General features: G+C 41.5%; 1 protein-coding gene across 7 annotated transcripts in view; it reads right to left on the reverse strand.

Annotated features, from left to right (window-relative positions):
• Positions 1-1,515: 1,515 nt before the first annotated feature.
• The window catches only part of CLTRN (collectrin, amino acid transport regulator), a 42,743-nt gene continuing 17,194 nt past the window's right edge, over positions 1,516-27,064 (reverse strand). For all 7 annotated transcript variants that reach the window (XM_070603767.1, XM_070603768.1, XM_070603765.1 and 4 more), the window contains 3 exons: positions 16,555-16,668; positions 11,871-12,065; positions 1,516-2,349 (listed from right to left, as the gene is read on the reverse strand). In XM_070603767.1, coding sequence (XP_070459868.1) covers positions 2,193-2,349; positions 11,871-12,065; positions 16,555-16,668 — 466 coding nt within the window. In that variant the 3' untranslated portion in view covers positions 1,516-2,192. The remainder of the gene's footprint in view (positions 2,350-11,870; positions 12,066-16,554; positions 16,669-27,064) is intronic.

Genomic DNA, 27,064 nt, shown 5'->3' on the forward strand with positions numbered 1-27,064 from the left:
GAGACAGAGGACAAAAGGGGAGGAGGGGTGGGAGATGAAGTTAGAGGGGAAGGTGGGGGTCAAACCACAGGAGGCCCTGTATTAAAGAGTCTGACTTTGTCCTAAAGATAATAAGAAGCCATTTAAAGGCTTCTATGTTAGGAATCAACAGGATCAGTTTTGCATTTTGAATATTAATTAAAGCTACATTGCAGCCAATGGACTGGAGAAGGTGTGGTGGATATTCTGGGGGTCCACCAGGCCCCCTCTTCAGGGCCCATGTACCCATCCCCAGCTTCTGGAAATAGTGACTTTTGAAGGCCCACAGCTGAATTCTTCAATGGGAATTGCTCTCAGCCACAGTGAACTGCCTTTCCCAAGGGCAGATACTCTCCTAGAGAGCACCCATGGTCACGAGATACCAAGGTCCAGCCACCTTATCTCAATCAGGAACAGTCTCAGCTCCTAAGCTCCCTGAAGGATTGGCAGAGGTCTCTGTTGTAACCATGTTGCTAGTCACTTTGCCCTCTGCCTAATCCTAATCTATTAGTTTCCTATTGCTGCATAATACGTTACCACAAACTTGGTGGCTTGAAAAAATACACATTTATCATCTTGCAATGTCCATGGGTCAGGAGTCTGGGCACAGCTTAACTGGGTCCTCCGCTCAGGGTGCAATCAAAGTGTTGGCCAGACTGCATTCTCATCTGGAGACTTGACTGGGGAAAAATCTGCTTCAAAGCTCACTCCAGTTGTTGAAAGAATTCATTTCCTTGTGGTTTTAGGACTGAGGACTCCAGCTTCTAGCTGGCTGTCGGTTGGAAGCTGTCTTCAGTACTGAGTGGCCACCAGCAATTCCTAGAGGCTGCTCACAGTTTCTTTCATGTGGGCTTTCCCAACATGGCCATTTACATAATCAAGCCAGCAAGGAGAGTCTCTAGACTTGCCTGCTAGCAAGACAGACTCAGACATAATAGAAAGTAATTGCAGGAGTGACATCTCATCACCTTTGCTGTATTCTATTCAATAAGAAGCAAGTCACAAGTCCCATCCTCACTCAAGGAGAGGGGATTACATGAAAGCATAAACATCAGGAGATGGCAGACACCTTAGAATCTGTCTGCCACACTTGCCTTCCTCACTTCGCACAGGTATAACTCCTGAGAGCAGTCCCCAATAAACCTTCTGCATGCAACTACCCACCTTAGAGTCTGTATCCAGGGAGCAACACTGCAGGCAGAGATGAAGTGAGTTAGAGACTTGCTGTAACACCAATTATGGGTGATAGCAGTGAGAGATTGAGCATCAAATTTTCTTTCTATTAATAAATGTATAATAATTATTATCAGAATTTAGAATGATGCATGGCCTATCTGGAAGTAAAATCAAGTCTAAAAACTACAAGATGTCTTCAAACAGGGATACACGCAACAAAAATAATGCATTTCTAGGGCTGTAGAGCATATTAAACATAACTAACAAGAATTAGGGTTACTATGTTCCACCGTGTGAAAATAAATCTCAGAACACAATTAGTCATATAATCAAAAAGAGATGATTAGCACTTTATTAAATTAGCATAGATTGTACTTTTACAAATTGCAGAAATAGTCAACAAATAGAGCTGCCTTATTAGAGACTGATAGTCAGAAAATATACAAGCAACTGTTGGTATGATAACAGGATCAAATTCCACCTTGTGTATCCACACTGCCATTTCTACTCATTCCATTTACATTCCATTACTTTTTATTCTTGTTTACCTAGTCATATACAGCATGATATAAGTGATATTCAAAAAGGATCCATTTTCAATGATTTCTTCACCACATTATAGGTATTCTCCACTGGAAAAATATTTTTCTTAGGTCTTCAAAATGAGAAATACATATATATAGTGGCCTGACCTGATTTCTGGAAATGCTTAAATACTAAAGCATTTTTAAATCAGTAACTACAAACGCCACATGACTACACTTACGCACTGTGTCGTCAGAGAAATATTTTAGAATATTTTGAGTACTCAACAGTTTATGATTCCAGTGGTCTTCAGGGGAATAACTGATTGCTTTTCACTTTCATGCACATTCAAAATTTCTTACAAAAGAAGAATGGTGAAACAAAATACATAATCTGCCCTTGATAATTTGTGACACTCGGCAGTTGCAGAGAAGCCAGTATTGAGTTTCTTAGAGAAGCAGAACAGCAGCCCTTCAGAGAGGGGTGAGTCGCTCATCTTCTGTCATGAAGGCATCATTAACGTGCCCTCCCTTTGTGTCTAGGGGATCGCATGGGATGCCATTTTCAATTGTGATTGTGTTTTCACACTTATCTTCAGTGTCATCCACTTCAGATGGCCCTTTGTCCTTCCTAAATGAACATAAAAAGAATGATTGGTATCTAGGAGGAGAAAGCATGGTCTTCTGTACAAACATGGAGAGCAGGAAAGGGAAGGGGAACCTTAGAATGATGAAATAATTGATGACATTGTGTATTTTCAAATAAATTTCAAAGATCATAAAGAGCTGATAAGCTGAAAAGATGCTCTCAAGATAAGAAGTCTGCCTGGATGATATATACATATTGATCAGAACAAGTGGGTCTTATTTGGAATACTAAAATAAACATATATGAATATGTACATGAATGTGTACATATGTATGTTTATATGAATGAATATGTTTGTATACACCCACATATACACCTATACATTTACAGACACAAATTGCATGAAGGAATGTGAGGAAATATATGGTAAATGGCAAGTTAAAAATTTAACTCTAGGAGAACAACTTGATAAAAATTGGATTTAAAAAAGCAATAAATTCCTCTCACAGGATTTGACAAATTAATGGCCTGAAAATGTTGAGTGAAAATCAAATTGAAATGAAATATCAAGAAGCAAACTCTCATTACTTTGCAGAAAGGAAGTAACCATTATAAATTGCAGATATCACTGCTTGGCTCTACTTATTACAAAATAGTTGCATTCATTTGTAAGTCAGGTTTTGTAACCCAGAAAACATTTTACTAATTAACAACTCATAGCTATAATTCCAGGTCATTCCAGAAAACTCTATAAGACGGGGTAAATTTTTGAGTTTCTCTTTCTCAGATCCTTAGTAGACCCTTCTACTCCAACCCAAGTGGTAACCAGACCCTTAGTATTTCCTTAGAGTGTGGAAAGCTGTAGCCTTGAATTCAAAGGTTCTTCTTGTCTTTTGTGAAAGACCAAGCCACTGAGCCAATTATGCTTGATATCATGGAGGGAGGGGGAGAAAAAAAGAGTGGTGCATGATGATGCCCCAATGATGACTGAGACAGAGTTTCCTATTAGTCCTATGTAAAAGTCCACTTTAACATGCTTTAAAGAATATGGTGGAGGAAGGGAGTGAAAAAGAGAGAGCTCTTGTTTACAAAAGAATGACAACTAATATAGAAGGAGTAACAGAAATAGAAAATCATCACTACAATAATAATTGATTATGTTGAGGCTCATCAATGGATACTAAACCATTGAGTGAGAGATGGTTAGGGAACAGGACAGTCACATGCTCCCACAAGCAATGTACTAAATATAAAGAGACATTTGTATTTTGTAAAGGGAGAAATTTCGTGAATATCACCAACAATGAGACAAAGTGACAAGTGTCTCCAGATGTGATGCAATGAGAAGATTTTATATATATATAAAATATATAAATATTTTTAATATATATAATATATATATATATATTATCCTGGCCCCCTACCAAATTTTTTTGACCTGAATCTCTCAGGAGGAACTAATCAGACAAATCCAAATTTAAAGATATTTTGTAAAACAGCTGATTTAAAGATATTTTGTAAAACAGCTGATCTGGACTCAGCACAGAGTAGGTACTCAACTACAGTGCTTAGAGTTGGATGGACACATACATGAGTGGCTTGCTAGCTAGTTAGACAGACAGACAGATGGATGAATGGATCAATGAATGCAGATCAATGGCTGGCTGGTTGGATGATAAACCGATGGATGGATGGTGGTTGGGTAATTGAACAAACAATTGGATGGATGGATGGACAAACAGACTAATGCTGTAGGCAAAGTTACTTAGACAGTAGCCCGAGGTAGATCTTGAATGGGATCCACCGCAAGAAAGAGAAAGAAGGAAGGAAGGAAACAACCAAGGAAGGAAGGAGGGAAGGAAGGAAATATATACATGTGATACTTCTTGTATCTCTTATATTGTTATTTTTTCAAATGGATGGAGGAAAATATTCATTTTCGTACCTTAGGAATTAGGAGTTAGTATAGATTTTGCCAGGCTTTGCTGATAGTTTCAAACAGCTAGATAATTTCAAATAGCTAGATTTCAAAAAGAAAGGTAAAGTAGCCTTCTGATACTGCAGATTCCACTGTCATCACTTGAAAGTATTTTGCCATTGTATACGCCACTGTCAAATGTCACAGTGTGTCATAAGGCCCAATACAGGGTTGTAAGTCAGGAGTTATAGTCCCAGAGACCTAGGAAAGGATAGGCTGCTGTGTTTTTCCATCCCAAGGGTGAAGACACTCCATGGCCATTCCAAGCATCAGCAACCAGCGATCGGCGCAGGTTGGGGTGGGCATCGAGTTTCATGTGATGAGAAGGTCCTCCAGCAGGTGAACTCACCTACCAGAGGACTAGAATACTTTGGTCCCTCCTCCTGCGGACAGGAGTATCATAACTTTCCATGTCCTCCAGAAAGCATAAGCAATTGACATTCTATAACCATCAATCACATTACTTCCATTCAGTGTATCCAACTTTCATTCAATATTTTGAGTGCCTACTATGTGTTGGAAGAGACACAGTCCTTGTTCTAAAGTGAAAAGAAAGGACTCAATAAAAGGAAAAAATTCCGAATTTCCCTGGTCCTCCCTCCCCTCATTTTTTATGGATTATAAAAGGAGGGATGAAACCCTAGTAACAAATACACATTTATAAATTATCAAAAATGTCTAGCTCGTGCAATTTTCCCCCAAATCACTCCCCATTGGGCTTGGAGTGAATAATAATTCTCCATAACAATAAATTTTAAACAGTCAGATCTTACCCTGAAATTTGTGTATGTAAGTATGAAACCCATATTACAAAAATCTTAGTGAATGGAGCATTCTGAAGTAAGTGGCAATGCAAAAATAGTGTTAGAAAAAATGGTTGTCAGTGTTTATTTGACAGTTTCTTCAGTTAAAAAATGTTTCGGGGCCAGCCCTGTGGCCGAGTGGTTAAGTTCGTGCGCTCCACTGCGGCAGCCCAGGGTTTCACCAGTTCGGATCCTGGACATGGACATGGCACCACTCGTCAGGCCATGTTGAGGCGGTGTCCCACATGCCACAACTAGGTGGACCTGCAACTAAGATATACAACTATGTACCAGGGGAATTTGGGGAGATACAGCAGAAAAAAAAAAAAAAAGATTGCAACAGTTGTTAGCTCAGGTGCCAATCTTAAAAAAAAAATGTTTTTATGGAGTTAGAAGAAAAATTGCCGAGAACTGGACACATGCAGATCACTGCAAGGAATCTTGCCTCTCCCTCCACCAACCACAAGGGAAAAATAATCTATCAGGTGTCACAAAAGAACGGGAAGAACTAAAAAGGAAGATGCAAACGGATGAGGACAAGTTTCTCTTCGTTAGTAGAAGGATTTCTCAACCAAAAAGATTCTGAGCGCAATCACTCTGGAAATTTATCAAAGCGAGCTGTGTCAGTGGCAAATTAGGTACATATTGTTCTTTTGTGACCTTAGATCCAGTTGTTCGGAGTCATGGCATTGCTGGGCTTCACAAACTGCAGTGTCAGTAACTTGCTGGTTGGTGGACATGATAAGCAGCTCAAAGGTTATCTAACAGTAACATAGCACTTTGTCACATCTCATAGTGTGTACTGTAATAAACTGATTCACTGCCCATGCATTGCTCTTACTAAGAATAATAAAACTTAACTATCTTTCTGGATCATTCTGATTTGATGTTCCGCTAAAAACATGAATTCTTTTTCCTGAAAAATAAAATTGAGCTTTAATGACTTCCGCCGTTCCTGTAATGTCAGCTGGTCCAGGAAGAGGATAAAACAAACAATAAAAAAAAGTGACTAAAATACCTGAAACTAGCTCCTAGGAGCCTTGAGAATGGATATCTCTCATAAATCCAGAGAGAAGAGGGGAAAAAGAAAGGACGAAAAAAGCATCAGGTGGCCCTCGGAGCTGGGAGTGTTGAAGAACAGGGTTTGCTCAAGATAAAGTAGTTGCACCTAAAAGCAGAAAGAGTATTTCTATCTCCTTTCAAACAAGATAGGGCAGAAGAGCCAAGGTCCAAGAATAGCCAGAAAAACAACAAAGGATAGACAAATATGATTTTAAAGCAGGACAGAATCAATTATTGGGGAAATAGGACTGTCCTCATAATCAGTATGGATGATTCCTGGTGAAAATGTCAGCAACGATGTTGTTACTGGAATGATTTCAGTGGGCATTGCAGCACACTGATTGGTGGGCTTTGGGATCAAGCCCACCTGGTTTTAAATACTGGTACTACTACTTTCTAATCATGTGACTGTAGGCAGGTGGCCTTTTATCTGTCATGTGATAGCAATAATAATAATAATCAGTATCTATCACATGGCAGAAACCAGACTAAGTGCTTTGCATACATCATCTCAACTATTCCCATTGCAATATTGTGCACATTTTATTATTATCATTGTTTTTCAAATGAAGGAGCTGAGACTCAAATATATACAGCAACTTGTCTTTCAGAATGGAACAAAATTGGTAAAAAGAGTGGACCTAGAACTCTATAATCTCCCCAAGCTTCACTCAAAACACGTATTTTATTCCTACTGAGTATGTACATTTAAGAAGAGCAAAGAAAGACAATTATTAGCTCTAACATTTCTGATTTTATTTATACGTCTATTTTCAAGACTATTTATTTAATTAAAGGTTATTTTTTTTAAGATTGGCACCTGAGCTGACATTGGTTGCCAATCTTTCTTCTTCTCCTCCTTCTTCTTTTTCCTTTTCCTTCTTCTTCCTTCTTCTTCTCCCCAACCCCCCCCCCACCCCCCAGTACATAGTTGTATATTCTAGTTGTAGGTCCTTCTGGTTGTGCTATGTGGGACACTGCCTCAGCATGGCTTGATGAGTGATGCCATGTCTGCGCCCAGGATCCGAACCAGCGAAACCCTGGGCCGCGGAAGCGGAGCACGGGAACTTAAACCACTCAGCCATGGGGCTGGCCCCTAATTAAGGTTTATATAAGAATATGAAGTTTCAGTATATGAAAATGTCAGCTGAGTCCCATCCCCTTGTGTGAAAAGCAAGATTTGTAGAAATCCAAATTCACTTCTGTTTACTATTGACCTTATGGGAATAGAAATATAACCAGAAATAAACCAAGTGAATTTATTAATTACTCTACTCAACTGTGAGCATTAGGTAGGTTTCTGTGTCCTGAGTCCTTGACTTGGCTTTGCTACCAACTACAAGATTTTAATCTCCTTTAGGCAGGGACCATCCTATCTATGTCTATATATCTCTATCTATATATGTCTATTTATCTATATATGTCTCTTCCACGGTATGTACCATAGCTCCTATCACAGAATGGATGGTCAATAAAGGAATAGGATATTTTTACCTCTGAGGCTTGGTTTTTGGAGAGATGGACTTAGTTCATCGTTAAGGTTGCTTCCTAAGATCCTAACGTTATAACAGTCTATTTATATATGGGATTCTTAAATCAATTCTACTATGCAAATGCAAGTCTGAAATTGTGCTGTATGTGTGACTCTCCTTTCATGGCACAAAGTGCAAGGTTACATAGAATCAGCACTTTGTAACTGCTTTTTGATGGTAATGCTAGTAACTTCCATTGATATGACACTTTCCAGTGTATAAAGCACTTGTGTATATTCTCTAATTTTGTCTTCTCATCAACATAACTATTTAAGAAAATATTATTATCCTCATTTTCCATATGCAACCTTCTCAAGATCACTCAGCTAGTAAATGCCCGGGCCTAAGACTGGAAACCAAAACCAAGAGTATTGATCTAGAGCTCTTTCTACTAAAACACACATCACATTATCAACTTAATCACCATTGCCATTATCACATCACCCTCACCATTATAACCATGATTGCCCTTGTCATCATCCACCATCACTATCACCATCATCGTCATCACCATCACCATAAAGCTGACCAGAGAACTAAAACACCTAGCTCTGGGCTGGCGCTACACACAGATCTAGTACAGACATCATTGTGAAGTACATGCAGCTCATCCTGGCTGCCTTCCAACCTACCCAGCTCCCTAATTGTTGCCCAAAAGTTAAAAAAAATAAAAATCACTTCTCCATCTTTTCCTTTCAACAAAACTCTCTCTTCCACAAACCATTCTCAACTAGATGATAATAGAGAAGCAGCCTCCTCAAACTATTTCAAAAGGAGATGGCAGTGGCAATAGTGTGTTGAAGCTGGCTGTTACAGGCTTGCAAGGGGTGACTTAAATATTCAGAAATTTCATACTTGATAGGAAATTGACAAATGCTACAAACCAGGGTATATTTTTTAGAGAGCTGGTTAACCACTATTATAGTAAACAGCAGACCTAATAAGACCATTTACCTTTTAAAATAGGCGTTTGTTGACTAAAAAAATCCCAAGTAATGAGCCATGGAAAATTTTCTACAATATGGTGGCAATATCTGGATAGAAAAGATATCCTTTTCCAGCATCCCTTAATCACAGAAATGGGTTAAGCTGATCTTGGATAATAATTACTGATTATTTAGTGCATACTATACCCTAGCTACTTTATACACATTTATCTCATCTAATCCTCATGGAAGCCCTGTGAGATATTATCTCCATATTACAGATGGAGAAATGGACTCATGGAAATTAGATGACTCAACCAAGGTCAATCAGCTAAAGAGTATAGCTGGTATTTGAGTTCACCTAGTTCGGGCTCCAATAACTGCATACTTTCCACCCATGGCTCTGAATGATCAGTGTAACACTGTTAGTGACACAGTTAATAGAACTATTAAAGTTTTACTTGAGAAATTTCCTCAATAGTAAGTTTAAATATTTGGGGCTGGCCCGGTGGTGTAGTGGTTAAGTTTGCACACTCTGCTTCAGCATCCCAGGGTTCACGGGTTCGGATCCTGGGTGTGAACCTACACACCACTCATCAAGCCATGCTGTGGCAGCATCTCATATACAAAATAGAGGAAGATCGGTACAGATGTTAGCTTAGTGACAATCTTCCTCAAGCAAAAAGAGGAAGGCTGGCAACAGATATTAGCTCAGGGCCAATCTTCCTCACCAAAAATAAATAAATAAATAAATATGCATATATGTTAGATAATACTGGCACTCTTTTCCATAGAAGCAGAATGGTGACTTTTTATGACCCCATTGTCCTTCCTGATCTTCTAAGTTTAAGATTTTCTATCATGCAAACTATGCTCATTATTATCTAATGTGTATGCATTGGATTGCTGAACAAATCTTTGTCTTGCCCAAGACTAAAGACTTTGGGGCAACTGCTATCTTTTCCATGATTAGAAAGGGATTTCATCACAATTATCAGGACTCGCCTCACTTTAAACTGCACCCTCTCCTCACCTTTGAAGCAATACTTTGCCCAAGAAAAACCCACTGCAGACTGTATCAAACTTAAAACATGACAAATCAATTTATCTTCAAAAGGTTGTCATAATTGTCCTGACTATATTTGCTAATTATTGATGCCCTCCAGGTTTACACAAGAGATCTGTCTATCTGTTTTTCTAGTTTGAACATGAAATGAATTTATGAAGGCAAGGTTGTGACAACAGCCTCACTCTTCCTGGGCAACAGATTATGATGCTACACACCCAATTATCGTGTTACTGCAGAATCTACTCAGAAGGAAAGAGATAGCTGATCCCAGCACAAACTAGCTGAAAGACCAGCAAATGGCAAGATAACAAAGTAATAGTAAGAGCTAACACTTACTGAGCATTCACTGTGTGCCAGGCGCCACTCTAAGCACTCTACTGTATTAACTCTTTTTAGCCCACCAAGTTAATTATTTCCCTGATACTTTGCTGTCGCTCTAGCAAAGCTATCTATGCACAGACAGCAAAGAAAAAATTAACCAACTTGACTCTAGCACCACAAACCATATTCTCCTGAGTTTCGTTTCCCTGACTCATTGCCTGTGCTTCCTGATATCCATACAGTTAATGGATTATACCCAAGAGTAGAATCTAGGAGATAAATACTTTGGATCTAAGCAGTCTATTTCCAGAGCCCATTCTTCTAACTTCTGCACTATATCGTACTAGTGAGAAAATTGGGAACTACAGAGATGAAGTGAATTCATAAAGGTTACAATCAATAGAAACTGAAGAATCATAGCATTTTAGGATTAATACAAAACTTTAAAATATTAAACACAGATATTCAAATACTATAAGAGAATATTTCTTAATATTCTTAAAAAAAATACCAAAACAAATTAACAATTTGTACCAAGTCTCTTTGCATTACATGTCAAGCCAAAATCAAGAAAATCAAGAAAGTACAACTTGATCTTAATCTTTGAGTTTAATTCAGGGACTAGACATAAATTTTATTTATTCCATAGAGTTTCACTTATCATTTGTGAAAAAAATTACAAAGCCCCAAATTTAAAATGATTACCTTCTGCTAGTAACTAGGGTGAACCATACAGGAAGTAGTAAACCTCAGGAGAAACATTTAATTGAACACAGACTAGGCCAGACACACCCCATATGTTCCAAGTGGGCACCAACACTTTTGAAAACCAATGCATGGCCCTGTGATTCCCACTTACCAGAATTCATCTCCCTTGGCATCAGAAGGGGAGGTTTAGAAGCATCAAAACGTCTAGTGAAGAGCTGAGGACTCTTTCCACTTCCCCTCTGGATCAGAGGTACTTGCCAACAAAATTATTTTCTCCTTTCACTGCACTGAGAAACCCTGCCTGTCTCCTCTCCTCCTGTCTCACTACCTTAGTAACTCTTCCACTGATCTGAAATTCTCTCTTGAAGTAATATCAATAATTTAGACAGCAAAGTTTACAAGTGCCCCAGAATCCACGTAAATGAACTTGAGGAGTGGGAATCTATAGGTAAGGAGTTAAATTGGAAGCTTTCAAACTAAGTGAATTAGAATAACCTGGATATTTATTAAAATGCATCCCCTTTAGAAATTCTAATTTAGTGGGTCTGTAGTAGGGGAAAGGAACGAACATTTTAAACAAGTGTTCTAAGTGATCTGATGCAGGGAGTTGATTCAAAGGCCACTTTGAGGAACATGGTTCTGTATAATGTCATAGGGACTAGAAGATGAGCAACCATCAAAGGGAGGGAAGTACAAAACAGCACAAAAGTACCTGGGGCAAGATGGCGGCTGCATGTACTGGGCCAAGAGGAGGCAGGCCAAGGTGGAGAGGCATGGAAATGACTATGGAGCTGCTAACATTTGGAAGTGGATGACTATCAAAGATTAACTCTGCCTACCTGAAAAGTCAGCTTAACTCTGTATATCCAGTTTACAAAATCATAACACAAGTATTAAAATCAACTCTGAATATGAAACATTCATATGGTGTAGAAGAGAGTGAAAGATAGTAATGGAAGGAGCCATAGTCAAGTAAGGGACATTGGACTCCAAAAAGTCTCTAAAAACAAGAGCATAAGTGATATTTTGAAAATCATCAATTTTTTCAAAGTTTCAGATTTAAGGTATTATCTTCAGCTAGGGGAAAAAGATCCTCTCCTTATTTTTCCAAGCCATGAATAAACAGGAAAACACCCTTTAAATTACTCCCTTTAAATATCTTACCTTCTACGTTGCCTGATTCCTGATAAAATCAATAGTATAATTGCAACTATGACGATGCAAAATATCACACCAAATATAATAATCCAGATGGGCACAGGTGGGTCAGTGGGTGGTATAAGAGTGGAAGGAATTTTTAAAAATTCCAGAGTCTGGTCATTCAAAAAGAAGGCATTGTTGATCCGGTTCCTATTCATCCTAAAATACAATGATGATTAAAAACAAACAAGACAGAAAAAAACGTTAGAAACAGAAGGCACAGGCCTCTCTCTCCATGATTATAACTATCCCTATAAACAGAGCTCCCCCTAGCAGGAGGCTTCAGGTTGAATAGACAGTTCGATGAGGGCAATCACACTGTGGTTTTCTTTTCATAAGTTGCTTCCAGAGAGATGCTCGTCTATGCACCACTGCCCTCCATGTTGCGAATGTCCTAGAAGTAACCAGAAATCCTGAGCTCTGAGCTCTGCCCACCATGTTTTATTTCCTGAGAGGTAGCATCTAGATTTAAATGACAGAACTCTATTGAAGGTGGCTTACATAAATACCAACAGGCAGAAAAAATAAAATAATATGTAAAAAGTGGGCAATAAGCATGAGAAGAAAAGAAAATCAGGAGCAGAAAAGAAAACAGGAAGCCAGGAGCAGCTGCAAATCCATCAATTTGATCTTTTTTTATTAATTCAACAAATATTTGCTGAAAATTTGCTAAGTACCAGATAGTGTGCTAGGTGCTAGAGATACAAAGTGAAATAAAAACACCAAGGAGCCTACAGTCTAGAAGGATGGCAGATCGGTCACTCCACAATCACAGTGCAGTGCAAAGTGTCCTATGAAAGAGGCAAATATGGGCACAGTGGGAGCACAGCAGAAGGGTGAGTACATCCCAGTGAGAAGTCAGGGCTGTTTTCCTGAGAAGGCAACTTTCGAGCTGTGTTTTGAGGGACAAGTAGGAGTTCTTTAGACCAGAGTGTGTAGTGAGCACAGGAATGGAGACATGGTATAGTATGACTTGTTCAGTAAACTGCAAGCAGTTCCGTTTGACTAAAGTAAATGGTGCTTTAGGAGTCCAAAAGTCTAGAAAAATATAAAGGTAAATGTGTTATTTTTCCTGGGGAAAATCTGCATTTGGGTGGTGGTGGCAGTTAGGGAGGGCTTGGTAGCAAAGACTTATTTGACTGAAGCCAAATAAGTGAATTTCTAACTGGAATTTGCAAATTGGGTGAGGAGATTTCTTAGAGCTATTGTATGGCCTTTACTGAATCCCCACTAGATAGGCTGACTTCATCCACCTCTAGGGCAGCACTGGGAAAGAGAAATACAATGTGAGCCTCATGTGTGGCTTAAAATTTTCTAGGCACTGCCATTTTTTTAAAAAGTAAAAAGAAACAGGTAAAATTAATTTTAATGGTATACTTTTGCCTCAATAGATTGAAGAAAATATAATTTCAACATATCCTCAATATTGAGTTGGCTCACATTTCGTTTTGTACTGAGTCTTTGAAATTCAGTGTGTACTTCACACTTAGAGCATATTTAATCTTGGACTGGCAACCTTCCAAGTGCTCGATAGCCACATGTGGCTGACTGCATTGGACAGTGCAGGTCTTGAACGATAGTGATGGCTTGAGAACCTCTGCAGACCAGCACCAGGCTATCAGGAAAGACCTCCTTTAGCAAACAGAAATCTGTGCTGAGGCATGATTATTCATGAATGTGAAGGAGAATCCCAGCCAGACAACCTACAGCAGGGGGTAATTTCAATGTAATTTTTATCAAACCATGGAATGTTTTCTTTTTTCATAATTTAATATTGATAATCTGGGGACACAAACCTTCCCACAAAACAATGAACCCTATTACTAAGGGTATGACTCAGAGTAAAATGAACGTTCAGTACAAACTGAATCTCCATCCACCACTGAAATCCCCAGTAGGTGTCAATCGCGATGGCTATCTTCCAGCCAAGACTGGCCTTGACTAAGTCGAGGCCCTCACAACAGAGCTAAAACAGACATCTTAGAACTGGTTGGTCTTTGTCTCCCCTCATTCCATAGGTGTGGACACTCTAGCAGAGAGAAAAATACTCACTGGATATGGTGGCAGCATGCCTGGGTTCAAGTCTGCACTCTTTATTTTTCTAGCATGGCGGCCTTAGCGAATCAGTTAATCTCTCTCAGCCTCTATTTCCTCATTTATAAGCCAGGGATAGTAATAATTACTTAAAAATGATTGGCATTGATATTAAATGCCACAGATGCATAAGAACACATCTTGTGAACCAGAAAGTCTTATGCAAATATTTGGTGAAACTACTATTATTTTGCCCAACCACGTAGATTCTTCAACCTTGAAACTCCTATTACCTGCCCTCTAGCTACCATCTCCTTTCTCTTCACTCTTTCTTCCCTCTTGGTGGTGTTTCCTTTACTTTCATACAATCCTGATGAACCCTACCCATTCCCTGACATAAATTCTCATTCTATTGGCCATCCTCACTCCCTCATAGCTTCTCCTGCTTGGACCTTTCAAATAGACAGTTTGTTGTGAACATATCCATCTACATCCTTGACCTTCACACCTTCAAGAGTGAAGAAGGTCACTCTTCCTTCTCACGTTAACTGAAGCCTGGTTTAACCACAGTGCCTTCATTTTCCTTGTAGCCCTCCCAGATCACATGGTTTGCATAAAATCTCTTTTCACATGAAATACAATATTCCTCATTCTTACTCTCTAAGTGGTGGGTCTTAGTATTCTTAGTGGCAAAAGTGCAGAAACAACTTAGTTCGAACCTTCTTGTTAAAGCAGATTAAATCATTTTCCATTCGTATAGATCTTTGCTTCAGCAAGGGAAATAGAACGATCGTTCACACAAAAACCTTTGGCATTTGATTATATACTCATTATCTTCAGTGTTAATATTTTACAGAGAGCAAATGAGTTCTTTCACTAGATATTTCTCCTTGGTAAAGAGAACAATATGCATTTCAGTAACTTATAAATCCTTTGTGAGGAGAGTTCCTTTGTTTCATTCTTTCTTTTTTGGGAAATAGTTTGTTTCCTGAACTCATCCAATATACCTTTGCCCAATATCAATCATGTGTGGGATTTGAAGTTTTGACACGCATAAAGTGCACAGCCATTGAAATAAAAACAAATTGCATCCTTCTGCTTCTTTAAAGTAAAGAATACATTTCACTTTTGAAAGTTTGTTATGATCACAAGGAAAGGAGGAGGAGAACTGTCAGGAAAAACTGTATAAAACTTGAAATGGGTAAAAAATATTACTGAGTGTCTGGCGAGAGTAACTTTCTGGACAATTTCCACTTTCTATTGTCTTTGAGTTATCTTGCAAATCTGTAAGTTGTAGAAAACTGAAATAATGTAAATGATTCTTGCCAAAGAAAATCAAGTGAACCGTGTCTCATGGAACATGATTGATTACTGCCTGTTGGAAAGACTGGTCCATCTTTTTGCAAATGAACATCACCATTCTTCAATTCCTATATATGCATGGTTCCCTGAAATCTCCTTTGAACCAGTTTTAACATGTCACTAGCTTCTTCATTAATTAATAAGATAATAAAATCTTTGATATTATTTATTTTTAATTTGTATGAGAGTCATGATTTTACCTTTTTAAAAAAATATAGCTTTTAAAGATAAAGACTGTATATTGACTAAAGAAGGTAAGTCTTTAGATATCCAAGAAATGCGAATATTTTTCTTGCTTTTTAAATAAAAGTCAAAGGTATGACTTGTCCCTCAAAATGCCTTCCATTTATTAACTCATTTCATCTCTTCAACAACTCTGAGAGATTAAATTCCCATTTTACAGATGATAAGAGGAAAGTAAAAGAGGGGAAGTAATTTGTCTGTATTCAAACAGTTAGCAAAAGGCAAAACGGAATTACAAACCTAAGCATTTGGGCTCCAGAATCCATGTGATGAACCATCACATAAGAGTGCTGTACACGGTGTTCTTGACAAATGAAGACAGTACTAAACATTCTTAGCTAATATTTAAAGCAGAGTTTCTCGGGGCTGGCCCTGTGGCCGAGTGGTTAAGTTCGCGCGCTCCGCTGCAGGCGGCCCAGTGTTTCGTTAGTTCGAATCCTGGGTGCGGACATGGCACTGCTCAACAGACCACGCTGAGGCAGCGTCCCACATGCCACAACTAGAAGAACCCACAACGAAGAATACACAACTATGTACCGGGGGCTTTGGGGAGAAAAAGGAAAAAATAAAATCTTAAAAAAAAAATAAATAAATTTAAAAAAATAAAAAAAAAATAAAGCAGAGTTTCTCAACCACAGCACAACTGACAATGGGGGGCGGGGGGGGGGGGTTGGCGAATAATCCTTTGTTATGAAATGCTGCCCTGTGCATAGCAGGATATTTAGCAGCACCCCTAACTTTTGCCTACTTGATGCTGGTGACCCTCCCCCCACCACCACCAATTATGACAACAATAATGTCTCCAGGCATTGCCAAATATCTCCCTGGAGGGAAAATTGCCCCTAGATGAGAACCAGTGATGAACTCTAATCTCTAATACAAACTAACAAAATAAATCTTTGACATCTTAACAAGTAAATCATTGTGAAGCAGAGAGAGCATTCTTCAATATCTATGAAAATAACTGAATTAATCACCTAGTGGATTTACCGTAGAAGGCAGTGATTACCTTATGGCTTCCTGTACCTCAACAGCAGGAAGGGTGTGCTTTTCCGAAGGGTCTGTAACCACAAACCAGAATGACACCCGCTGAGTTACATTGCAAAGTAGGACGTGGGAAATTCTGCAGATGATGGGAAGAAAAAATACATTATAAATAAATAATACCAAATTGTATTAGGCCATCCACTCTGGTGTAATGACCATCTAAGAGGCGTCCTAGCTGTGTATGAAAAGTCATTTCCACCATTATGAAGAAATGTTTTATTGAGAACAAAATTATATAGGAAATTTCCATTGTTTCAAAATCATATACTTGAGAATCATTCCTTAAATAAGCAATCTACCAAACAAGAAAAAATAAAGAATTACTCAATAGAGAGCATTAGGGATCTCATTCTCTATCACCTGTCAGCTGATAGCACTCCTGCTTCCCCAACACTTGGCCTCTCTCTGAACCACAGACGCCTTTTGTGTTTCCTCATCAAGCTCTTTTCAGCGTCTGCCTCATTCAGCCTTCCACCTCTCACATCCAGACAAATCTGTTGTCCACACTTGATTCAACACTTGCTTGCTCCGTTGGCCACCATTTCTGTCCCTCTCCCACTGTAATATTGGGGCCTGCCCAAAAACAGACCTCCAAACTGAAGTGCTATAATTAATTTATCGGTGGCCTTTGAACATTGTTTCTCCAGTTACCTGCTTTCCCACTGTAGATGGGAAATGTGACTTACTCTACTCTGCGTACACGGATTATGAGCAGAAATGACAAGAAAGAAATGGATTAGTGTTCAGACTGGAGACAATCAATATATGAATGTATGAAATGTATGAAGGCTGAAAATTCTAGGAGAGTCCACATTAAATGAACATTATCATGCTAAAACATAAATCCTGAACGTCTTTCACCATTTGCTTAAGAGCAAAATTACAAAAAGTGACATTAGCAACCATTCTAGAAAAATGACCTTTACTAACAAAAGTAAATTTGTTGTTTTTCCTTAAAAGAGCATTCAAGTGCATTAGGTTCGTTTTCACAATGAAAGAGCAGCCTACTGTCCATTTTCTGTAATTTTCAGGACCTAGTAGAAATTATTATATTTTCTCCCTTTATCTGCCAACTATAAAAGTCAAGGCACTCCTGGGCCTCTTTGCCCAGAGCCCCAGAGCCAAGCACTGGGAACCAACAGTGGGAAGCCGGACGTTCCTGTTCTCAGAGAGCAGGCGGCCTCCCCCCGCGTGGGGTCTCTGTGTTCGCAGGGCTGGCCTGGCACGTGCGGGACCCCGTGCCCGGAGGGCCCGGACGTGCGACACCCCACGCGCTGTCCTTGCGCCCGGTACCAACGGTCACGCAGCCTGTGCGCTTGGCGTCTGAAGACTTCGGACACGTCTGGGAGCCGAAGGCCCCGACCCGCCGCACCGCGATCATGGGCAGCTACCTGAGCAGCTACCTGGGCACAGCCGAGGCCGCACAGCCGCCCCCAGCCCCGGATCGCAGGTCCCAGCGACCCAGACCCGCCGGCAGCCAGCGGCACTGGGACCAGTGCCCGGTCAACCACGTCCACCCGGAGCGCTGGACGCGGACCCAACCCCGCCACACCTCCATGGGGCTGGATTTGTCCGAGAATCAGAAGAGCTTCAGGCAGCGATGGCTTTGGAATGCCCGGAACCCCCGACACGTCCGGAGCCCGGTCACCGTCAAAATCAATCCTCCTGAGCGCAGAGAGAGCGTCTCCCGAGGTCCACCCCCGGAGGAGCCCCCGGACCCCTGTGCCAAGGAGACCGTCCTGAGGGCCCTCAGCCAATGCCAGAAAGGAAAGAAGAAGTTCGACGGACCTCTCTGGTTTGAGATCCCTGACCCCGAGGAGAGGAGCCCGAGCCCCCAGCCCAGGCCATCTGCCTTCCAGCCTGTACGGAGAAACGGAGTGACCCCTTCCTTTGTGCCCAGGCCTGGGCCTCTGAGAAGCAACCTCCGCCACTGATGCAACAGTGCCTGACAGGAGGAGACTGACCCGGGCCTGACCTCCAGCCTTCCTGGGCCTTCCCGGTCCACCGCCCACCGGCCACCGCCCACCACCCACCGCCCACCCTGCTGCGAGGACACCACCAACCAGCCCCCAGAGCCTCGCCTCGCTGGAGAGCTGGGAGGGATCAGCACTCCACGGGGCCTGGGGCCTCCTGCAGCCTCATGTCCCCCTGTGTCCCAAGAGGCAAGGCCCTGCCACCACCACCTCCTGAGACTCAAACCCACAGTCCTTTTACCCTGTTGGCCCCGCTCTACCCCTCCGTGACTCACTGACACCACCAGGTCACCTCCCACCACCCCAGCTGGCAGGTCTGCCAAGCCCCCAGGCCCACCTCTCTGCTCCCTGTGGAGCCCACGCTGAAGATACACTGTTTGCCTTCCTCCTGCCCAGCCAGGCCTGCCTTGTCCCTGGGACCACGCTTACCCAGAAAGCCTGCTTCTCCACTATTTGCCCAGTTTGTATAGAGGAAAGTTTGTTCTTATTTTAAATAATAATAATGGTGGGCAGCTTTATTATCATAGAGATTGTCATCGTCTTTCTTTCAAAGAGTCACACATTAGGATTTTGTCCACACCATGGCTTCCCCACCTCAGCACTGTTAACATTTGGGGCCAGATAAGTCTTTGTTGTTTGTTGGGTGCTGTCCTCTGCATTGTAGGGTTTTAGCAGAATCCCTGACCTCTAACCTCTAAGTGCCAGTAGTGTACCCATATTGTGAAAATAAACCATATGTGTCCAGTCACCACCAAACATTCAGGAGCCCCTCCTTGGGGGTGGGAGGGTGGTGGGAGTGGGGAGAGGCTGGCAAAAAAAAAAAAAAAAAAAAAAAAAAAATCCCACTGGTAAAGACGCACGGGGGGACGGTGACCCCTACTGGCAGGAACACTCAAGCTTGGTGTCCCAAAATGGGTGGTTTTAAAACACCTACAGGGATGAACAAAATGAAGTGGTGCATGCTTGCCAAAAACATTTCCCCCAATTTTGTAGAATGGTGTGGGGTGTGAATTATTCATGATGTTTGGCTTTATTAATAATCAGAAAATGTATTTTTTTAAATGAGCAACTTAACCACTTCAGGTTGTCAAAATTCAAAAAGGTAAATAATATCAAGTGCTGCTAAAGATGCAGAGAACTAGAATCCCATATATTAAGAAATTTCTATTTTTTAATATAAAAAAGTTAAATAATATCAATTGCTGGCGTGTCAGAGGGTCCAACTGTTCTGGAGCGGCATTTGGAAGTGCTTCCTAGAACAGAGTGTGGCCGCTAGAAACTCTCTTACACACACCCTCACACCCCAACACAGATTGGTGAGGATGCTCTTTGCAGCACACTTGTCAGGGCAGAGAACTGGAACAACCTAAATGTCCAACCTAAATCGAGAGGGGAATGGATCGAGTAAATACGGTGTGCAATCTCAAGGGAATAGCATTCCACAGATGGCAGGAAAGAAACAGCCAGGGTTTCTCAACTATTGGGCTACTGGGCCAGATAATTCTATGTTGGGGAATGCCCTGTGCATTGCAGGATGCTTAGCAGCAAACCTGGCCTCCATCAACTAGCTATCAGTAGGACCACCTCCAGTAGTGGCAACCAAAAATGTCTCCGGGCATTGGCAAATATCCTCTGAAGGACAAAAACACCCCCAGTTGCAAACTACTGAACTAGAGCTACACTGTTTTATAAAAGGAGGAATCTCAAAAGTACAGTGTTGAGTGAAAAAGAAGGGAAGTGGGATACTATGTATAGCACATGCCCTTTACAGAATTAAACAACTACAAAGTAATATTGCTGGCATAATAGAGGAGGCCAGAAACCAGGTAAGAGGCCATTTGGACACTCTGCCTGTATTGTTCTTTCTATCTAGAGCCTCTTTAAATACTGTTCAAACATGAATCTCATGGTATTCCCCTTTAGAGAGTCAGAGACTACGCCGTAAACAAAGCAAAGTCCCTTCTCCTCTGGAGCTTGCTTTCTAAGGAGGTGGAAACAGAAGATAAACAAGGAGATACACACACACACTGCCCGCTGGGGAGAGAGCATATAAAGAAAGAGAAGGCAGGAGGAGGGCTGCACACAGCTCCATCAGCGTAACTGTGGCCCTGTATACTCTCCTGTCCCCGTCACCATGGAACTGCACTATCCCTTACCGTGAATTCAAGTTCTTTATTCATTGTTTCCACTGGGTGGCAACTCATGCTTTAATACAGCCCCTCGGCAGATGAAATGACAATATTTGCTCTACTTAGAAATACAGATTTCCAAATGATTAAAATTATTGCTGAAAATACTCAGTGGAGACAGTTAGTGTTAGATACAAAAAGTCCTGGACTGAATCCCTAAAACTCAAGCTTTTGTCTTGAAGTTTACTACCTGCCATTTACTAGACTTGAGACACTGCATGCCACTCTACATGAGTTAAGAGCAAGGGCTGGAGATCTTAGTGTGTCAGTGAGGGCGCTGTTGGCATTTTGAGTAGGAAATTCCTTGCTAGGTGGGACTGTCCTGAGTTTGGCACCACACTGATTATCTCTCATCCCCTCCTCCAAATGCCATAGCACTCTCCAGTCATAGATATAACCCAAAAACACATCACATTTCCACATGCCACCTGGATATGTTATGGATGGGGTCAGTGTCCATACCTATATAAAAAACACTTATAAATCTCTTCAAAAGTGTCAAGGTCATGAAAAACAAAGGCAGACCAAGTTCATGAAAAACAAAGGAAAATGGAGAAATTGGCAGAGATTGGATCAAACTAAAGTGGAGTAGACTCTGGAACAGAAAAGGAACATTCGTTTTTTAAAAAGGGAAATCCTAAAATACTACAGTTTAATAACATTAAATGAATTTTAATTTCATATTTTTGATATACCTACCATGGTTATTTAACACAATAACATTAGGGACATGGGTGAAGGGTCTAGGGCAGTTAGTTGCTCAACCTCAGCACTATTAACATTTTAGGCTGGAAAACTCTTGCTTGCGAGAGGCTGTCTATCCTTTTGCAGGATGGACAGCAGCATTCGTAGCCTCTACACACTAGATGCCAGTAGCACATCCAAATGTGAAAACCAAATGCCTGCAGACATTTCCAGATATCCTCAGGAGCAGTGGAGGGAAAAATACACCCAGGATGAGGACCATGTACACAGGATCTCTCTGTATTATCTTTGAAATTTTTTTATAAATATCTATTTTTTCAAATTGAATACACACACACACACATACATACAAATACAGGAGCAAAGCAGTTATTTTTAAAGTTGCCTGGGCACAGTAAAATGACCTACAAGAACAAAACAAGGAAATTGAGTAATAATAGTTCTTACTGGCTTCACTGATAAGGAGATAACAGATACAAATGTACTTTGATAATAAGAAAGAGCTATATTCAAATGCAAGATATTGGCATCTATCAGCATAAGGGTGGTCTTAATAATTATGTAAAAATTTAAAAAATTAGTTCTGTTTTCTATTCAGATTTGTCAAGTATTTATTAGAATACCTCCCACTGTACTAGTGTCTTAAGAAGCACCATTTCCATCATTTCTCCAAGATGGATATTAGAAAAAAGGTGGAGAGTTTTAGCTGCTTAGGGTCTTCTTCAACAGAAGAGCACTAGGTACCCCTCCTACACGATGGTTCAGCCAGGAGAAGTAAGTCTAAGATTTTAAGCGAACAAAAATGTAACCGTGTGCTCGACAAATACCAACCATAGAAATACAATTGCAGAGAAGCATTGATAATTTGTTCAGATACTGGCAGCTGAACTAGCAATGAGTACGCCCTCTTCCTAAAGTAGCCAGGCTGTGGGAAAGCACAGCCCTGCTTCTGGAGACAGCTGCGAGGCAGAGGCTGTGGAAGATGATGGAGACACACTCATGGGCTGGGGCTTCCCCCTTGTTTGGATGATTTGAGAAATTAATTGATGTCTTGGCTCCCACAAGAGTGAGAAATTGAGGTCCAACAAGAGATAAAACCCAGGCAGGAGGGAGCTCCTTCTACTCTGGCCATTCCCACCATATCCACCATGGGAGTATCCTCCCATGGGACTAAGGTGGAAGAAGAGGAGAAGTGGGTGGGTGGGTGGGGCCCTGTTTTCTGGTGTCCACTGTGCCCCAATAGACAGGCCTCTGATTTAAGAGCCAGGATGTTAATCATGCTTCATTCACTCACAAATGTTTACTAAGACCTAACATTGATTAGCCAATATGGTTAGGGATGGTTAGGAAGAGTTGCTATTACAGGGGCATTTAGATTTCATGACTCTACCCATAAGTTCCAGGTACAGGAGTTTAGTGCTACTAAGACCATCGAAGCCCAAGGTCACAGTGTCTTGAGCCCACCAGAAGATTAAACGCCAAAGTAGAAGCCAGTAATGCCTGAGATGCCAGAATCTGCACACGAGATTCCATGTCCCACGTGAGAACAGACCCAGGACAGTGGGGAGGGCAAAGGGCTTCTAGATGTCATGTGGTTTGTCCAAGTCTTTGTCAGGAGGGTCTCCAACCCCTGCCCTGGTTTGAACTTCATTGTCTCCAAGCAAAGAACACCCTTTTTAATTTTATCAGCTGAGGGTCACCGGGGAGACTATCAAATATTTTGTCCATAAAGATTTGGCCATTTTGTGCAACAGACGACTTCTCAGGGCCCCAGGACATGAGGGCCAGGCTCGAGTCTGTCCCGTGCTGTGAGCCCCTGTATTCCTGAAGTGTGGCCCACATGGGAGCTCGGTAAGCGATTGTGAAATGAATGGACAGATGAACAAACTAATAGAATGGAGTAGTGACTTCCATTGTTTGTACTCACTGTTTCTACATTATTCCAAGAGGGACAAACTGAGAAAGTAAATTGTGCCAAGACTGCAATAATACAAAAGAGAGGAAGGAAAGGAGGGTGATTACTTCCCAAAACTTTGTTTACCCGACCACAAATATTCAGACAACATAATAACACCAACATGATAACTGTGTAGTCGAAGAAGACTCCTGAATATAGTGTAGATGGGGTAGCCAAGAGGACGTGTAAATGTAAGGAAAGTCGGTGTTGAAATGGAAGGAGCATGAAGGCTGACGGCACAGTCTTCAGTAGTTAACTTGCTTAGCAACCAAAGGATAGAAATTCCTTCCATTTACAGATTGTGTACAACTAGTGTCACTTCTTCCATGGTCTTTCTTCCAAATGTGACCACAGTGAATGTCTTCTAAGATTTGCACAAAATGGAAAATTAACCAAAAAGTACTTACTGAGCTAAACATGTCTTTTTAAAGTATGTTTTAATGTAATAAACCGAAATGTCCAAATCTTAAAAGTTCTCATCAAAAGAAAAAAAAATTCTGTGACTATGTAGGGTGATGGATGTTAACTAGACTTATTATGGTGATTATTTTGCAATATCTACAAATATTGAATCATTATATTGTACATCTGAAATTCATATAATACAGTGTGTCAATTATACCTCAAAAAATAAACTGAAATCCCATTAGTACAGCTAAATAGAAAATCTACATTTTCAAGATTGTAAGTATAGGTGGATCTGATGGAATTATTTGAATTCACTTCAATAATCATTTTATCCAACCCTTTTACAAAGTAATAATACTTATTCATATACAAATAGCTTCTTTAAGCAACTCACTGAACAGGTAAAAACTCTTCACTCCCTTTCCTCAAGTGTGGGGAGCCCTGGTCTGAAGGTAATTCTCTAAGAATTGGCTCCACTGCCATTTCTCATCGATGGCGCCAGACAGGGACAACAGCATGCAAGGGGTGGCAAGAATCGGGCTCTTGTTTCTGGAAATCAAAGGACTAAATAGGAGCTGGGCTGCTGTTTTACAAGCACAAGGCTGTTAATCCCCTTAGCATGGATACAACAGTACGTTGTTCTCTTTTAGGTCACAAGACTTCTCCTTGAATAATTAGGCAGAGGAGGAAATCCATTCCATGCCCTACCCCAGTTAAGTCAGAAAGAAAATGCCGTGGCTGAGTTACCTCTCTTGCTAAAAATGATAAATTATCCTAAGAAAACAATATCTGCTAAACGAGAGAGATAAATTTCCCAGTTTATCCGGGAAATGGATTAAAGTTTAAACATAGATTACATTTTCCTTAGAAACTACTTTCAACATTTAAAAATTCCGGTGAAACTATTTAGTAAATTTGGCCTTAACGTTACTATAAAAACTTGAGAACCCCTGATTGCCATCTTCAGTCGAAGTCCCAAGAAAACTTCAAATAACCTAACCTAAAGAAATAGAAGTTTTTATCATTTAAATAATTCCATCCATTTTCTATTCTGCTTTTAAGCAAATCCAGGAAATAGCAAGAAAATCACTTGATATCAAGATTTCTAGAGCCAGCCCTGGTGGTCTAGTGGTTAAGATTCAGTGCTTTCCCTGTCACAGCCTGGGTTTGTTTCCTGGTTGTGGAACCACACCACCAGTCTGTCAGTTGTCATACTGTGGCAGCAGCTCACATAGAGAACTAAACCAACAACTAGGCTACATAACTATGCACTGAAGCTTTAAAAAAAAATGTAAACAATGATTTTGAAAGAATTGTCTTATTTCTGTCACATTTAGTCCCTATTCCTATAATTTCTACCTGGGCCAGCTTCTTGGGTGTGGGCCCTGTGCTGTGTGGGACCTGATTTTACATATCATACTAATCTCAGGGCCTAGCACATAGTAGGCCTTCAACAGAGGCTACTTCATTCTGTGGCCCCAGCCCAGCAGCGCCGCTCAGCAGGCTGGCCTCAGTAGACCACAGTGAAGAGAGAGGTTCATATGGCTCACAGCGCTGCCTGGGGGCCCTCGGTCAGCTCTCCCTTCCCCACCCCTTGACGGCATCTGGAGCAGCTGGTGTGGCTTTCCTGCCACCGCCGGCTGTTAAAGAGTTCAGGGCAGCCTGATGAAAACCAACTGTCTTCCCGCCTCTGCCGCACAACGGCCCTCCTTGCAGCAGTGCTGGCCTGCATGGTGTGCCCCATGCTGTCACTCTCCGACCTCCACTTCCTCCTGCACATCTCACCTTACCTCCGCCGACAGCTGCTTCGTTCTGGCTCATTTGGGGTGGAATTGGAAAGGGGAGATGGGAGAGGGCGGGAATCAGAGAAGAAAAAGGCAAAGCGCTTTTTCCTTAGCCAGGGCTCTTTGTGGTTCCCTCCTGCTGTTGGGGGTGCTCTGTCATTGGGGGTGTCCTCATGCTCTTAATTCAGAGTGCATTTGTGGGGCCTTTGGGGACCTGTCTGGGGACCTCTGCACTGCATCTTCCCCTGACACGGGTGATGCAGTCTGGCCAACTTCCTCCATCCCAGCCCTGCTCTGCCTCCCTGGTGACTTCCAGCCTCACTCTACCACCTCTCGGCCCTGCAGTTGGTTCTCAGCCCCAAAGGCAGTGACTCCATCCAGCTCCCTTCAGCAGCCCCCACTTGGCCCCAGAACACATTCAAGTGCAGGCTGCTCACAAAGCTGCCCTCTCACCCAGTCACAAGAGGCTCAAACCAGCCTTCCACCTTTAGACTTCTCCAGCTGAGAGGAGGCTCCAGCTCATCCAACCGGGAAGTGGTAGGCCAGTCTCTCCTCTTACAGACAACTCCACTCTCTGAGCAGTCTCTGCCTCACTTGAGCGAGGCAGGAAACAAGCAAGAGTATCACTCAAAACACACACTCACTGGTAGGGCGAGGGCACCGACTCATCAGAATGGACCCGGCTGTCAGCACCCCACCTGGCTGCGTGGTGTCTATGTACTGGAACCCATTCCTGCCCCTGTCCTATGGGGAAGGCAGTGGAAATGCCACAGCCCTCTCTGCAGGCGCACACCCTCTGCCTCTCTGACCCTCTAGCCTTCTCTCCCCGTCTGCTTGGTGTGATGGTGACTGGACCAGGTCAGCTCTCCAGCAAGTCCTGCATGGAAGCAGCCAGAACCTCTCTCTAGAGGTTACATCCGCTTTCATAATCAAGGTTAAACTGACTGGATCAAGGATATGCCAATCTAGGCTTCCAAATGTGAACAGGCATTCTCAGGAGATACTGTGCTCTTATCACTAGCGTTGATTGAGCTTGATATGAGAGATATTGTAGTAAGGACTGGGTGAATGTGGGATGAATCTGAGAGTATTTATTATTCTGTGAATCACTTGGCTATCTTGACTGAGTTACTCTTTACATTTTCAATTCAGTGCATCTCAGTATCAAGTTTTCTGAAATATTCATTGAATACGCAATAACGTGGGAAAAAATAAACATACAGCAAGTGTCCAAGATTTGAATCCCTGAAGCCATCCTGGAAAGCGATATTTCTCACCTTCCAGAATTCACTCTGCCTCACACTGGCACCAAAAGACCTCTGAAAGGCAGAAGATGTAAAATCTGATCCATTTGCCAAGCTACTGGTGTCTTCCATCCACTCACCACATTCAAGTCAGACAGCCCCTCTGCAAAGTTGTTTTCAATGCCATCTTGCATTTTGTGGTCCCCTTTCCC

This window comes from Equus przewalskii, chromosome X (genome assembly GCF_037783145.1).
Source record: "Equus przewalskii isolate Varuska chromosome X, EquPr2, whole genome shotgun sequence".
NCBI lineage: Eukaryota > Metazoa > Chordata > Mammalia > Perissodactyla > Equidae > Equus > Equus przewalskii.